Here is a 17,232-nt window from a genome sequence, read left to right as displayed (position 1 = left end):
GCTACTTACACTTCAGTATTTACTTCTTTTATTCCAAAGAAATTCTAAGAAACTATCAATGCTTGGAATTTTAAGAATAATTAGGAAAAATAGTAAGCTTAGTAGTAGGCTGTGAAAATTTAAATATTTTTGCAAAAGATATGCAAAATCTTTACCCCAAGTTGTGGGTGTTTTAGTTTTAGTGACTTTGGATCAATTTATCGACATGTTTCTTATTTTATTTTTTGTTAAAAATTGAGTTTTCGTGTTTAATTGTGAAGTTTGAATGTTATTTAAATAGATAATGAAATAATAAAGTTATGATTTACATTTATTATATAAAAAAATAAAGCAATAATAAAAAAATCAATTTATTATAGATAATTTAACAAATATAAATTATTATTAAAAAAAATGAGGGGCACAAAAAAATTATGAGATATTTGGTGGGCCGCGAGCAGTGGTGATATTTGGCGGGTTTGCACAGGTTCACCTGAACCCGTTGTTAAAATTTTCAGTTTCTCGAACGTTGTTAAACACACGTAACATTTCTCAGTAGTTTTGTTTCTTTTAAAAAATATATTAAAATATACATATTATACTCTGTAATACTACTAAACTAGAGCCTTATACCCTATTTGCACCGAGCATTTCAATCTAGATTGTGAGCAACGTTGGGGATTATGTCTTGGTGCAATCTCTCTGAATCGTTTCAATCTCGACCAAAACGAGGTTTAATTGTGATCGATTCAAGGGAATTCTTGAAAGTAGATCCAGTCATAAGAGAGATCCCAGAATGTCACGTGCAAGAGATAATACAAGATGGCTGTGGAACACGTGTTGGGCTATGGACAGCGAAAGAAAAAGGATAATGTATCTTGAGAGATGATGACATCTGTCTATTATGAAGAGAGCCATTTCATGTTTAAGAATATCTCAGCCTTAAAAAAAAAAAAAAAGATTGACAGCAATAAAATACTATTGTTACCTGGTCTTCACCCAGGGCTTGTTATGTTCCGAATACGCCACTGATTGTCAGATATATCTTAAGCAAAGGTATTGTATTTATTTCTAACTAAAACTTCCATTTCGTTTGTCGGTGATTGTCAGGGAAAAATTTTCTGCTAGCGAACCCCTTGTTAAATATTTCGAATATCACCACTGGCCGCGAGTATAAGAAGGTTAAGAACCACTGTTCTATAGAATTAAATAAAGCAAAGCAACTGAAAGGTCGTCAGCAATTATCTACAAGTACTACATACAATCAGGAATCTAAGACAATTTTCATGAAATGTATTAGGTTATATCAGAGTAATCAAATTAAAATTTTTATTATAAAGAATATTTTTAAATTTAAGCATAACTTATTCATTCAATTCTCTGAATGAGATTTTTTATTATATTTATATCACACTAAAAAAATAATAATAAAGTTGGCATGGTGTGTCCTGTTAAAAAGTTCCATGGAATCATTCAAAAATTATTTAATGAAATAATTTGAAATGAAAAATAAAATTTGTAACAGATTGATAAATAACTAACACTAGACAATGGTACACTAAGTTCATTTAACTGTCCACAATTATAAACATTACAGGCCAGGCTCAATGAAATCAATCAACATGAATGACATAAAATAATGTCAAATCCATCTGTTCATAAATTATTGAATTTGGTTTTAACTCTCTAGTAGTGATGTTCAAACAGTACCATGGAACCCTCAAGTTCCATAAACACTTCTAGAAGAAATTTTTAATATATATTTATTGTCATTATTTTAACCAAAAATATCAAAAAATAAAACTTTCTAAACTTTACTTGTCTAATTATGAAAAACTATTTCTGCTATACTAACACTCAGAATGAGGATCCATAGATATTAAAAGTTTAAAGATCACTAGCCTCCAGCAACAGGCTAATATCTTAAGATTTAAAAACGTGGTAATATGGTTTGCAAAATTTGTAATGAAAATAAGATTTTATTTTTATAGAATCATTGAAAATTCATTTCTATGTTCAAATATATTATCTGATCAATTTTTAATATTTAAATGCATATATAAAAAAACAACTGCAACTTATGTAATAGTTTTTAACTAATGATAAAATATAAATTTTTAAAATTTAGTATGAAATAATTCACAATGTGAAAAACCCATCAAAATTATGTAAACTAATGACATTATCTGATGTTAAAGATGGAAAAAAACAATTGTAGAATTACAGATAAAAGCTGCTGTCTTTGTAAAACCAACCAAATTAATAAATTTAGATGTCAACAATTTCCATTTTTAATTAGCCTATGATAACTGAAATTTAAAAATACATAGAAAATGATCAAAAAACTGTTTTTTTAATTCAAGATAACTTATTCATTGTATTGTAAAAATTTTGGCCATGCATATGTTTTGAAGCTAACTACGTGTTATTTTTATTTCAAATTAACTATTGAAGTTTTTGATATTTTGAATTCTGAATTAATTTAAAAATTAACTTTAAAAAATTGATTTTAGTCATTAAACTATGTTTAACTTCTTTAAAAATAAATTATGTACTAGTTTTAATGAAAATAATGAAAAATAATTGCCAACAGATCAAAAAACATATCTGAAATACCAGTAAGAAAGTAATTATTTTATACTTTGTTACTTACCATTTACAACTTCATAGTTCTCTTCAGGCTATAAAAAAATTTTTTTTATAAGAAAAAATTTAATAAAATGAAAATTTATTTTCAATATCAAATTTAACATAATTTATGAATAATTATGAAATTTATTTTAATAATAATTAAAAGGAGACATTTTTTAAAAAAAATCTTAAAAAAAGAAAACAAGTACTTACTGGTTCAACAATTTCATATGTTTCTGAAATACATTAATAAATAATTACTTTTTGCTTTTATCAAAATTTTCATTAATTTTATCTAAACAATAAGATATTTAAAAATTACATATTTTATGCAAACAATTAATTAAATTATACTTTATTCAATTAACATTACATTAATTAAAACTACACTATGCTTTTATCATATTTTATTTAAAATTTAAGTTGATATCAAGTTTATAAAGTAATATTATATTTAATAATGTATAGTTTTGAATAAATCAAACATGTATCTCATGGCTATTATATCTCTATATTTTATTAAAATATTTAACATACATATATAATTAAAAACTTTACCTTGAATTGTCTCTTCTTTTTTTGTAATTGATGTTATTGATGCATTTGATGATTTTCGTAAAACAGCATTACTTGAGTCTGCTGAAGGAAGAGAAGGTGGTGATGCTGCTGAAGTTTGAACTAATAATATTGGATTTATTGGAATTTCATAATCTTCCTGAAGTGTATTTGGTGATAAAGGCTAAATATTCAAATTAAATAATTACTATTAAGTTTAAAATTTTAATAATAGCTGTTATATTAATTTATGTTTTTATACAAGAAAATCAAATGGGTGACTTATGAAAAGCAATGCAAAGTGTTTACTAATACTTAGTTGGTAGCACCAAATACTTATTACACTTTCCAATTCTCAACTTTAGTGTTGGCTCATTATTGTTCAATAAATTAAGTATTGTACTGTAAGAATAAAAATACTATATACCACAGAACAGAGAACTTTCATTACATATTGGAAAGTTACATAGAAAAGCTACCAAAAATTAAGGTAGCAGCTTATGTAAAAATATTCCAAATCATCTGTCAATAATATTTACAAACATTTTAAAAACAGTTGATTAAAAAAAATTATCTGACACAATCTGAGAAAAGATAAATGTAGGCATGCTTAGAAGCAAATCCAACAAATAAGGTGTTTATCTGAAGAGACTGGATTATTCTGCAATTCTGTACTGTACATACAGCTGTGGAAAAAAAAAAAATCAAATTTTGGCCCAATCAAATAAGGGTTTTCCACAAACTACAATTTCAAATGTTATTTCTCAAGTCTAAGTAAATTAACATTCAAAATTTAAATATGTCTTGTGATGCACAACTGGCTCACATCATGAAGTCTAACTTGTTAAGTTACAAAACTCCTTTTGTTACTTCACATGTGCTTTTGGGAACTCAATACTAAGTTAATTTTATAGTTTAATTTCTAGATTTACATATACAAATATAAGAGTTGAGGAAACAGGAAAAAGTCACATGGTGCCATACCAGTGAATACACAGCTTGCAGAACCATATTTATTGAATTTTTCACCAAAAATTCTCAAACAAGAGCACTGAGTAGGTTCATTATTGTGGTACATAATCTATTAGTTTTCTCACCATAAGATCACATTGTTTTATACATTTTACATTGTTTGTGTGAAACAATTTTATACAAATTGTTTCACACAAACAATGTAAAATGCTCAAATAATATTCTTTGTTGACATTTTGGTCAGTTGGAAGGAATTTATGATGCACAATAATAAGACAATCAAAGAAAATAGTCAATATGACGTTGATTTTTAGCCAATTTTTATGGGGTCTTTTCAATCTAGTTCTTTCAAGCACCATACCTTGATTGTTGAGCTGTTTTGGTGTCAAAAGCATAGCTCCATGTTTTATCACCTGTAATGATGTTTTAAAAACAATTTACCTCGAAGAAGCATTTTCTCAGCCACTTGAACTTCCTGTTGTTTTTGGAAAAAATTCAACATTTTCAGGATGATTCTAGAAGTGACATGCTACAAACCCAAATAATCTTTTAAAATTGCTTGATAGAATCCAAATAATACTGGAACATGTTCAATAATGTCTCTAATTGGTAAAATGAGAATCACTGAGTTGAGCACCAAATAACTGACTTGAGTGACAGGGTGTTCATCAGTTCAAATAGATGGTCTACCAGGACATGGTTCAACTTTGGCACAATCTCTGTCTTCCTCAAACATCTTGTACCACTCAGACTATTGTCACCAAAGGATATTTGCAATGTTTCTAATGTTTTTGTAGCAGTAATTCTGTTGCAAAAACAAAGTTTAATGCACATTCTTTGTTCAATTACTCTCAACATTTTGAAAAATCATAAGCACAAAAATTCTTTACACACAAAAACAAACACTTGTTTGCAAATAAAAACAAACAATGACATATGGCTTACTGCTAGATGTTAATGAAAGTCATATCAAATGACAAAAAAAATGATATTCTTGCATTCCCAATACCTTTTGATTACAATAGTATTTTTTGTATATACATTAAAATTACATATAAACAAAAAAAAACATGATACATTAACAAATACTATATTGAACATTTTTTAAATAAAGAGGAAAAAGAAAAAAGCTTATTAGAATAAATATGATATCAAATGCACATACTTGTGGTATTGGTGGAGGTGGTGGTTGGCTGGGAGGTCTTTTTATTGGGAGAGATCTAGGAATGTTAACTCTTGGATAATTTTTTCTGTAATAAAATTAATATATATATTTAAAAGCATATAGTATATTTTAATCAATTATATTTAATTGTAAAATGTTAAAATGTTAAATTAAAAAATGATAGCATTGAAAAATAACACCATAAAAAATGTAATACATTTGCATTAATAATCATAAATGGTAAAATGTATTTTTCATCATCTACCTTTGTTTTAAATAAATAAATTTTTTTGAAAGCAAACTAAAACATTATGTTTGTCCTGCTAATAGCTAATAAGTTGCTTTATTAAACATACATTCTATTTCATTAATTGCATATTTAATTTATTTAAAATGTATATCAAAGTCTCTAGTAGACATTTAAATCTAACTTACTCGTTAAAAATTTTTAAAATAAATATACTGTAAGTCTAAATGGATATTAATAGGTATTTTTGGTACTTTTCCGTTAACTGGGTGCCAGTCAATCGATGAAATCCAATCTGCATTTAATCTTAACATTTGCTGCATTTTAGATTTAATTGTATGTAAAGATTATTTGAATGCAAACTTACCCTTTCCATTAAGTGTGTATAAAAGTTATAAAAGTCAATTATGAATTTAAACAATGATTGTTGATACACATTTGATATTGAAAACAATTAGCATATTTTTGCATTGGTTTATATTAAAAAAGTTAAATTTCAACTTCTAGTTGTATATTTTATGTATAACTTGTTATTTTATGTTATTTTGTTGTAAATTAGAATAATATTAAAAGTTAAAATTAGATTTTTAAATTTATTTTTAACCTACTTTGCATGGTACTGGGTCTCATAGTTGCATCATTCAACATCATGTGGTTATATAAATTACATTTCTTGATAAAAGTGATGTACTGTACCTCATAGATTCTGTAATTTTTTTTCAAAGTTAGCTGTAATTGTTCCTTTTGGTCAGTTTATTATTCTTTGATATTTTAAAATGAATTTTAAAATATGGCATTTCAATTTCTTCAACAGTTGACAACTGATGAAGAAATTGCATTTCATTTTTTCCTAGAAATTGGAATCTTACATGGTGAGTTAGGAAATAATCCCAGTACGATTGTTGATTGGAATAATTACATGCATTATGTTTGTACCAATTCTTTTAAATCTCTAATCATTGTAAAATTAGGTGGTGCAAACAAGAGCCGTTGAGGTGTATGGAAGTTGATTTACACATAGAAAACAAAATGTCAAAAGTGTTCTTCCACAGCAGTGGGTATTCAGTGGAATTTGCTGTGAGTCGAGTCTCTTTCAGTCAATGTGTGAGACTGTTCACGTAAAACATCGCTTGATGCAATACAAAATAACGTGAAAAAAGTATTATATCATCTTCAGACTGTTGGAAAGCATACAAAACTGTCAAGTTAAAAGACAGATACAAATGTTTGCGATTTAACCAGAACTATAAACTTTGTAGACCCTGAAACTTGATGTCATACTCAAAATATAAAAATAATTGTAAGTTTATTCCTTTGTTAATTGTTCATTATTTCATGTAATTTTAAAAACATGTGTGAATTATAAATAAAATATCAATTTCGCTAAAAATAGTAGTAAAGTGACTAGCACCCAGTTAATGGAATAGTACCGTATTTTTTAATTTCAGAAGAATTTAGGTGATTTAAAATATATTTCTTTAAAGAATAAGATTAATTACTTTAAATTTATTATAATAAAAAAAATCCTTAAGATTTTAAAGAAATGGAAATTTTTAATGAGATGAAAAGTTCATTTAAATTTATTACAAATAATTTTATTTATCAAGAAATAACATTCAAAACACAAATCTAAGTATTTATGTTTAAGGTGAGAGACAAAATTGCATTATTTGAATTTGTGTCAAGTTTTAACTGATCAAAATATTAAAATATTTAATAATAATAATAATAAAACTAATAATAAAATTCAAAGCACTTGAACTCAAATAATAAACTCAAAAGTTATGGAAGTTATGTAACAGTTGTTATACTGCATTAAACCATATCTCATAGTTTTAGTTATTTAGAGTTCTAGCTCATTAATAATTATATTAATATAAATAATTTCAAGCTTATAATGCTACGCTAAAAATACACCAAAAATCATTTATAACATTAAAACGACAACATTATACCAACTTGTTTTTTGTTTTATTAAATACAACAATAAAAATTGATATTTGTGATATAAAAATATATTTGAGGTTTAATTTTTCTATTGTTTTCAGCTAAATGTATATAAATAGATCATATTTATATTATTTATATTTTATTAACATTATTAAAATTATATGACATTAACTCTTTCTTGACCGGGGTACCGATCTGTCACACCCCAATTGTTAAGCAAATAGGTGAGAGTACCGATTCAACGAAACCCTGTTAAAAATCGATTTTTATAAAATTTATCAACAACAGATGTCAGCACTTGACAGCAGCATCTTGTTTATTGTCTGTTTCACATATTTTTGTCCAGGTGGTGTTTTATTGACTTAAAAAATTTTAATGAATGCTTTTTTTCCCTTAATTTTTCATTTCTTGATAATTTTTTATTTCATTTTTAGCATATTCATGTAATAATATTAATATAATAAGTTTATTCATGCTGTAATAATTTTATTCAGCTATAATACATCAATGTGTTATAAATATTCAAGTTGTGACCTTCAGTTCTGATATTTTATATATTTTTTTAATTTTTATTTTAATCTAAAATATCAGCAAATGTTACAGCTATTACTACTGGTAATGATATTTTTATTACAAAAATTTATATTCTTGTTTGATATGAAGTGAATAAAGTATATTAGTTTATTATATTAGTTGGTAGCAGAATAAAGTTTCGATTTCAAACAAATGTTTGATATAATGTGCGATAATTTCACAATGAATAAACGTACATGCATAATTGTTATATCAAGTTGTACAAAACAATATTCTATGTCTTTCTGGCTCAGTGCCAGCAAAAATCTAGGTAACTAGACAATGTTAATTTTGACAAAAAGTTACAAATTATCAAGTTTAAATGTCACTTCTAATATATATTATTTTTTTTCTTATAAAATATATTGAAAAATATGTATTTAAAACTAAAGATATTAATAAATGCACGTGATTTTTTTCATATAAATATAATGATAATTTAATTTTTGGTGAATTTTTAAGATAATATCGCCTGACTGACCTTGACTGACCTATATTGCCCTCGGCCATTTTACAAAATAAATGTACACAAGGGGGCGTGGCAAACAGTCAAGAAAGAGTTAACAATAATAAAAGTTATAATACAGAAAAAACCTTACATTGCAAGTTTAGTTGATGGTGGTTTTGGCATACTGGGTTTATCCACTGGTTTTGAAGAAGGGGAAGAAGATACCTGAGATACATTACCTACATAAAAAGCAAGCAATGTTAGATCATAAATTTTAAATTAACACATTTTCTGTAATAGTAATATAAAAAACTGTTTTACTCCTAAACTTAACAATATAAAGCATATTTTTTTATTAAAATATATAAAATGTAAACTTGTCAAAGTTTACTGTTTAAAATTCTGTGATAATAATATATAAAATAAAACAAGATCTCTTATAACAAGAAAGTCTATTTTAATTTTATATTTTTTGATTCTTGTAAAGAATTTCATTAAGAAATAAAATATTTAATTTTATTCAGATTCTGAAATAATTTCTAATTTAAAAGACTAAGTTTATAAATATAGTAGCATGTATACAAAAATGATAAAAATGACCAGGTTATAGCTGGGCTAACAAAATTATGTAATGATTAACTTTAACATTAGATCACAGTAACCCCAACAACATGATAAAGCCTAGATTATATTAATCTTTAGCAATTAACTCTAAATTGATAAATTATAATTACATGAATTTTATTTTTAATTTGTAAGCATATAACATTTTAATGTAATTAAAATTACATATGAGGAAAATATTCTTACTTAAAGATGTACTTGGAGATGAAGTGGTACCAATGTTCTGAAAGTGATCAGCATATTGTTCAGAATCAGCAGATTTTTCTGAAATTAATACAATTTTAACTTACTCATCTTTATATTTTTCTTCAATTCTATAAAACTAAATAATCTTATTCACAGATACTTTAATCATTTACAATTTAAAATAATTTAAGAATTAAATACTTCAGAAATTACTTTTATAACCAAGACAAAAATATTTTATTTGTCATTTAAAAAATTATATTTGCTTTGCTTCTATGTTATTGTTAAAAATGGATAAAGTAAAATATGTTTGATAGCAGTTTAGGCATTTTTACAGTAAAATAAAACAAAGGTTTAAATGCTCTACATGTAGAATTTCCTATATATGCTAAATTTTTTTACTTACCAGAAACTGATGGATTACTATTAAAATTTTCATCACTTCCTGATAATTTCTATTGAATAAAAAAATATTCATTTCAATAATTTGAATTGCATAAAGTTATTTCATTTAACTATAAAATTAATTGTTTGAAGAAGGCATCATAATATCAAGCATTGTTTTCCTTTAACAAATATATTTTGATTTCCTCATAGAACAAACTGATAAAACATTCTATGATGATGATGATAAATTATTATGTAGTATCATTAAAAAGTTTTTAATTAAAATTTTAAATTGTAAAAAACTGTAACAATAGAATATAATTAATTATTATTCAATCTATTGATAAATATCAGCAACATTTGCCATAACAGAGAAAGAAATTAAAGAATCTCTACATAAATACAGATTTATCAATAATTTTAAAAAGTCATAATTTGTGATATTTCCTGTTTCATTTACTGCATGGTTTAAACAATTGTCAGACTGCTCAATATAGAAATTGTAAGATCTATAGTTTCTTTAAAAAAAAAACTAACAATTTCAATGCAAGATTATTTGTTATATTATTAAACTAATACCTTATTTCTGGTCACATTTTTATTTATATTGTATTGTGAACTTAACTGACAAACAATTTTATATAAGTTTGAAAAAGAAAAAAAAACATCCTTAGCAATCTCTATATTATAAGAACATTACTCATGAAGAGAGAATTTGATTATTTCATAGATTACTACATAATGTTTACAACAGAAACACATTATTCAATTGAAACCAAATGATCTGCCAAATTATTGGGCAAGTATATGACTAAGTTAATAATTAGAAAGTAATAATTTGTCTACAGATAGGTGATTATGGTGCTATCTTCTGTTAATTTTAATAATTATAACTAGTTTTTAATTTAGAATTTCTGGGAGAAAATTGGCCTGGAATGGAATTCAATCCAAAACTCTGCTTACCATGCAGATGTGTCATTGCAATACATCTGCATGGTAAGCAGGAGTTGTGGGTTTAAATTCCAGTCTGGACCAATTTTCTTCTTCCAAAAATTCTAAATTAAAAAAATTAATTCATTATAATTATTAAAATTAACACAAGATGGCAGCATAATCACCTGTCTCAACAAACTAATTTATAACCATTAACTTAGCCATATAACAACCCAATAATTTGGCAGATTGCTTGGTTTAAATTAACTATTCTTAAGCTTAATCATAAGTTCATGTAAAAGTTCTGTCAAATATATTTTGTAAAAAATAAAATCTCTCTCAATGCGGTAATGTATTTATTTTAGAGATTTAAAATCAATTTGATATTAATTTAGGAAACAACATTTAAAATTACATGACATTTACTATTTAAACTCAGATTTAGTTCTTGCTTGGTAAAGCCTCATGCGAGGTTAATCATGTCAAGGTTATCAAAATATTTATGAATTTTCCAATGTGTACATTTGCAAAGGTTTGTGGTGCTTTATTTTGTCTTCACTTTATTGAAAATGAACATTGTCAATGTTGGGATATAATTTATACTCTTCAGTATTCTGCTATAGTTGGATATAAAACTGTTAGAAGTATGAATCAACAAATAATCAATAAAATTAGTTTTTAATTGCAATTTTAAATAACATATGCATATACTTTTTCTCCATTTGAAATCAATTCTTGGATTATAAACATCTTCACAGTCTAGTTTTATTTTTAGTAACATTAACAAATTCTATAGAATTTAAGAGTTCTGCAAGTGCAACAAAAAAAAAAAAAAACTTGGCCTTCTTCCAAAATCATTTTTTTTTTTATCTAACAACTGTTTTCTGAAACATACTTCCTGACAAAACAATTTAATTTTTAAAATAGCATATTGTCTATGCACTTTTTTTATAATAATTTTATTTTGTCTGATTATGTGTCTGTAGTATACTTTATAACCTTCAACAAAAATATTTTGTACAAAAAAAAAATTCAAAATAAAACAAAAACACAATTTTTTTTTCCTTTAAAATATGCAATATTTATTATTTTAGAACAGTACTAAAATAAATTAATTAACAAGAAAATATATTTTTTTCTTTTTAAAGGCACTTATATTTGTGATTTATTCCTCACATATATACACTCTTAAGGTAAATGATAAATAATCTCTAAATATAATTCCATGATAACAATTATAGAGATTATTTTAAATTTATTGTATTTATTATCATATATTTATTTTTAAATAAATTAATATAATGTAATTGAATAAACTAATATAGAACTTATAATTTTCTTACATAGTTTTCACTTTCTGATACTGGAAATGTTTTAACATCTACAAAAAAATAAATAAATAAATAATCTAAACAAATAAAATGATAAATAAAATTTATAAAATTTTAAAAGAAAAATACTTTAAAATCTTATTTTTTTAATGAAATAAAAAATATCTATATTTTAAGTTTACGAATAACAAAATAAAAATCAAAACAAATTTATTGCATAATGTGTATTTATAAAAATTACATAGCTTTTTAATATGTCATATTCATCTGTACAAGTACATATATATATATACACAAACAGATATATTACCAACAGTATTTGATAACCATGATTCTAAATGACATTTATTCTTTATTTTATATTCTAAACTGCACAATAAAATCAATGTTCAACTACTGAATTATATAATCAGTATTAATCAATTATGATTTTTAAAAATAAATGTGCATACAATTTAAATTATAGTTCAGAACAAGAAAATTATTTCTAATTTATTAATTAAGTAATTTCAATTTTACTGATTTGCATGGATATACATATGGATATACATATGGACATACATTGCTAAATGGCTTATTGAGAATAACATTTTATTTCAACTAATTTAAAGATTTCTTTCTGATTAAAAGTAGAATCTAAAAAATTAAATTGTTATTGATTCTTTACACTGATATTGTTAAACATTTATTAGTTTTTGTGACAGTTATATTAAAATTTAAAACAAGTATTTATAAACAGACTATTAGAAGAATCACCTTACCTTTTAATCTGTGTTATCAATTGAATTACAAGTTTGCAACTCATTGTCATAAATATCTCAATTTAAAAATATATAAAAGATAATCTTAGATTTCTTTGTGTAATATAAGATTATGTAATTGATGGCATTACTCAATTTTATTTTGTTACATAAAACTTTTTGAATCTTGTATTCTACTGAAAAGTTGGCTTAGATATTTAGGATATTTTCAACTGTGGACTTACAGGGAAAAAAAATTATGGTTACATTTTATGCAGCCCTTTTGAATGAATTATTTGTAATATGTTTTTATAATAATAAAGCCAACCACTGCCATATGCCATTAGGCTATATAACAGCTATATTAATAATATATTACCAAACAATTTGGCCCTAGAGGGAGCCGTTAGGTACCATCTCGTAATAATGTGGTTAGTTTTATTATTATAAAATGTATCAGGTTTTCGTAGAGTTGTTTGTTTAATATGTTTTTATAATTACAAATCTAAGTTTTGGTAATAAATAAAGCATATGTTATCTGTCATAGCTACATGATTTTCTGTAGAGTACAATTAAAGATACAAAAATTGTTTTGAATAAATTACTTTCTACAACCACAAACATATATAGGAAAGAATTCACACATCACTGGCTGAGAAACATCTTGTTCTAATTCCATTTTGCATATTTTAAGATTAATGTCTTAAAATATGCAAAATGGAGTTAGAACAAAACATTTCTCAGCTGCACAAATATGTTAATAGAACACATCAAAATTTTATAATCATTCTAATTGATGTAAGGCTAGTTTTACAAATAGACTTTTTGAAAAAGTATTCAATATTATAATGAATAAAATTTCTTACTTGATATGTCTGTTTGATAATTTGTTTTATCAAAACTTTGTTCATCCTATAATTAAGAAAAAATATATTTTATTTATCTAACATACTTAATAAATATAAACACTAGAAAAAATTAAATTTTTCTTTAAATCTGCTTCATAATTAAATGTTTAAATAATTTCAAGATTGCTACCTCATCATTTTCCTCCTCCTCCTCTTCAAAATCTGTATCCCAATAATCAAAATCATTCTCATCTAGCAAAGTAGCAATAAATAATTTTTATGTCTCCAACATTAATATTAATGATATTGTTTATATTAATAAGTAACTAAAAAGTTCAGCATTAAATAATCAGCATAGAAATTTAAATTCTGTTCCATTTATTAAGTTGTAAAGGTAAAATTTAGACATTTTGAAAAAGAAACTTTATTGACAATTAACTCAATAACGATTACAGTTCAATCTTTCAGGTAATCATCATAAACATCAATCACACCTTTCCACCTTTGCTGCAAACTTTCAATTCCATAAGCTTAGAAGGATAAATTTTTCTTTGAAGTGTCATTCTCACATGGATATTGTCATCAATCTGTATATTGGAAATATGGTTTTGTAAGGCATGAAATAGATCATAGATGGGCAACCCTTTTCTATGTAAGGGCCACATTTAAAACTTTTAAACTGATGTGGGCTGCACAAAAGAAAAAAAGGGGGGTAAATCACATTTATTTATTCATGTACGATTATAAATTAATATATATATATACTTAATTTGACTTCTGTCACTGATGTAAACATAATATATCTGAAATATTTGGCTGAATATCAGTCACTGCTAGATTTAAATTACTTTTGATATGAGCTATTAGCTGATTTCTTGTTTTACATTTTACTAAATTTCTACTAAGTTGTAGAAAATAATGAAAGAATTTTTTCTACATACTTCCTTAAGTTTTGAAATTTATATATTTATTAATATTTTGTGCAATGTAAGCTGCATGCAGCCTGGGGCTGCAGATTGACTACTCCTGAATTAGATGATGGTCAGTTGGCACCAAGTCTGGGCTGTAAGGTGGATGAGGCAGAATCTCCCAGTCAAAACTGACCAACTTATCTATGGTCATTTTTGCTCTATGTGCTGGCATATTGTCATGGTGGTATCAGACTGTCAATTTTTGGAGTATATGGGAACACTCAACTTGTGCTCAAGTTAGCAGCACAACACTCAAGTGTAACAAGTTGAACTTCTCTGATGTTCAATTGTCAATCATCATCTTATCAGTTGCATATCTTCATCAACTGTGGAATCACTACTTGGATGGGATTCATCTTGAAGAAAGAAATTTCCATTCTTGAACTTTTTAAACCAATTATAGCAGGTCTGCCTGCTGACTGTGTTCTTGTCAAATGCCTTGCAGATAAGATTGTAAGTCTTTGTTGCACTGTGATCACTTTTGAAGTGATAGAGCAACAGTATGCAAATGTATTCTTTTGAAAGTTTCATATTGTCAGATATTACTGATGCATCAATTTCCAATCATTTTATTATCTATTCCATCACATATATCATTATATGTGATGAAATTCCCTCAGTTAATCTACTCATATACCCATATCAAACATTCTAGAACATTTCTCCAGTAGTTTTAGGAAAACCAAAATGTCTGAATTTCACCTTTACAACCTGATACAAATATATTGTCGAAAAAAGAAAAAAAAAATTTTCTTTTAATTGAAAATTTAAATACAAATTTCTTTCAAGTTTCCAATGTTTTTTTTAATGTTATATATACTGCATTATGGAAAATAATATTTTTCATTAAAGAAATAAACTATTTTTAATTTTTATTGAACTAGCTTCTCAAATTAACTTATAAAATACAGACTTATACTTATCCAAAGAACTTTTTTTATTAAACAAGTATTAAAGTATAAAATTAATGTATTTTGAAAAGTTATCAATATTCATAAATGTACTAGCAACTATATTATTATTAACATACATCGATGATCTAGAGCAAAGTTCTTCAACCTACAGCCTGTGAAGCTTTTTTTCATTTTTATGGACAACATTTGAACTAGTTCAAATCATTAACTTTTAAAAAGTCCATCAGAATTAACAGACCATGCAGCATATGAATTTTATAAAAACCTATTTAAAGGAGTTTGTAAAATTTTTACAAATGTCTAAAAGAAAAGATAATTAAGTCTTAAATTTGCACAGAACAAACATATTTTCTATTTTTGCTTCTATATACCTTTCCAAATAAATTTTTTGAAAATGAAACATAAAATAAAAATATCAAACATTACTGTCCAACATATATCTAAATGAAATTTTAATATTAGATACACTTAATTTATCCCTGATTTTGATGACATTCTTTTGAAAAAGCAGTTGCAATTTTACATTGATTTATGGCCATTGTTATTCAGAAATAAAAACAATCTTAATCTTAATGTTTAATTATTTCAGACTTATCTTTAACAGTTCAAATGGGTCTTCTCAGAAAATAGATTGAGAACCCTGATCTAAAGAGAAAAACTTAATGCCAGAATAAACTTCATATCAGAATAATTCAAAGGATTTGAGTACCAACAGTTATAAATGAAGTTATTGCAGTTACTTAGGGTCTAACAAATGACATTGCCAAAAGTTTTTTAAACATGTGTAGTAATTTATTTAGAATTATTTACTATGAATTAAGTCTGTAGTTAAATATAAGTCTTGTTCTATGCCAGGATTAGTATTGCGAGATTCTGGTATTAAAACAACAATAATAAAATTTATCTTACTGATATATTATCTCATTAAAACAAAATGACACACTTTTCAATATAAAAACAATTGAAATGACAATATTGAGCATGATGATGTAGCTGATGAGCTATTCTCAGCTGGTTGTATGACTAATTCAAACAGCAAGTCTATTTCATAATATTTAGAAATTTGTAATTCACAGGAAAGTTTCCCTAAAAGAACTCAACTTGTTTATTCTTGGAATGTATCTCAATGAAAGACACATTATAATGTGTCTTTCAATGAGATACATTATAGTGTGTCTTTCATTTACAATGATTCAACATATTCTAGAAAACAAGTTTCTACTAAACCTAAATGTAAATTGCCAAACATAGTGATCATAAATACCACTACATCATATAATATTTAATATATTTTTGAACTTTCTAAACAACATACAAGGCTTGGAAATATATACTAATTTTTAATTAAATAGAAGATCCCTTTATGAATGAAATTAAATCAATTAAACAAAAATTACATCCTATAAATTTGATATAAAATAAACAATTAAAAGCAAAAGTCTATAAAATGACATGCTTATGGAGTGAATATAAATTCAGGTTATACTATTTGCATCAATTGAAAAGTCTGAAAATGGTTGCTTTTTTAAAGCAACTATCTTAGACTTTTCAACTAATAAATTTACTAATGTGACTTTGAAATGTCATTAATAGGACTTGAATAACTTTTTTTCTTCTTTTAAATAGCTAGATAACTTGTCTACATTTGTCTGACTGTCATGTTCAGATGTAAAGTTCATTTGCATCACTATGTCAGGAAACAATTTATTTAAACAATGATAATATCAATCTTAATACCAAGTAATCATCACATATTTGTGATGTTTTATGCTGTATTG

The 17,232-nt window shown here is 25.1% G+C and overlaps 1 protein-coding gene across 2 annotated transcripts in view; it reads right to left on the bottom strand.

Annotated features, from left to right (window-relative positions):
• The window catches only part of LOC136982641 (lymphocyte cytosolic protein 2-like), a 74,015-nt gene that overhangs the window by 9,475 nt on the left and 47,308 nt on the right, over positions 1–17,232 (bottom strand). For both annotated transcript variants that reach the window (XM_067279194.1, XM_067279195.1), the window contains 10 exons: positions 13,760–13,821; positions 13,588–13,633; positions 11,994–12,031; positions 9,737–9,785; positions 9,331–9,408; positions 8,672–8,759; positions 5,303–5,387; positions 3,169–3,349; positions 2,824–2,846; positions 2,633–2,660 (listed from right to left, as the gene is read on the bottom strand). In XM_067279194.1, the coding sequence (XP_067135295.1) occupies positions 2,633–2,660; positions 2,824–2,846; positions 3,169–3,349; positions 5,303–5,387; positions 8,672–8,759; positions 9,331–9,408; positions 9,737–9,785; positions 11,994–12,031; positions 13,588–13,633; positions 13,760–13,821 (678 nt within the window). The remainder of the gene's footprint in view (positions 1–2,632; positions 2,661–2,823; positions 2,847–3,168; positions 3,350–5,302; positions 5,388–8,671; positions 8,760–9,330; positions 9,409–9,736; positions 9,786–11,993; positions 12,032–13,587; positions 13,634–13,759; positions 13,822–17,232) is intronic.

This window comes from Centruroides vittatus, unplaced genomic scaffold, assembly GCF_030686945.1.
Source record: "Centruroides vittatus isolate TY-2023 unplaced genomic scaffold, ASM3068694v2 contig_858, whole genome shotgun sequence".
In the NCBI taxonomy this organism is placed as follows: domain Eukaryota; kingdom Metazoa; phylum Arthropoda; class Arachnida; order Scorpiones; family Buthidae; genus Centruroides; species Centruroides vittatus.
This window is presented reverse-complemented; position numbering and strand designations above follow the sequence as displayed.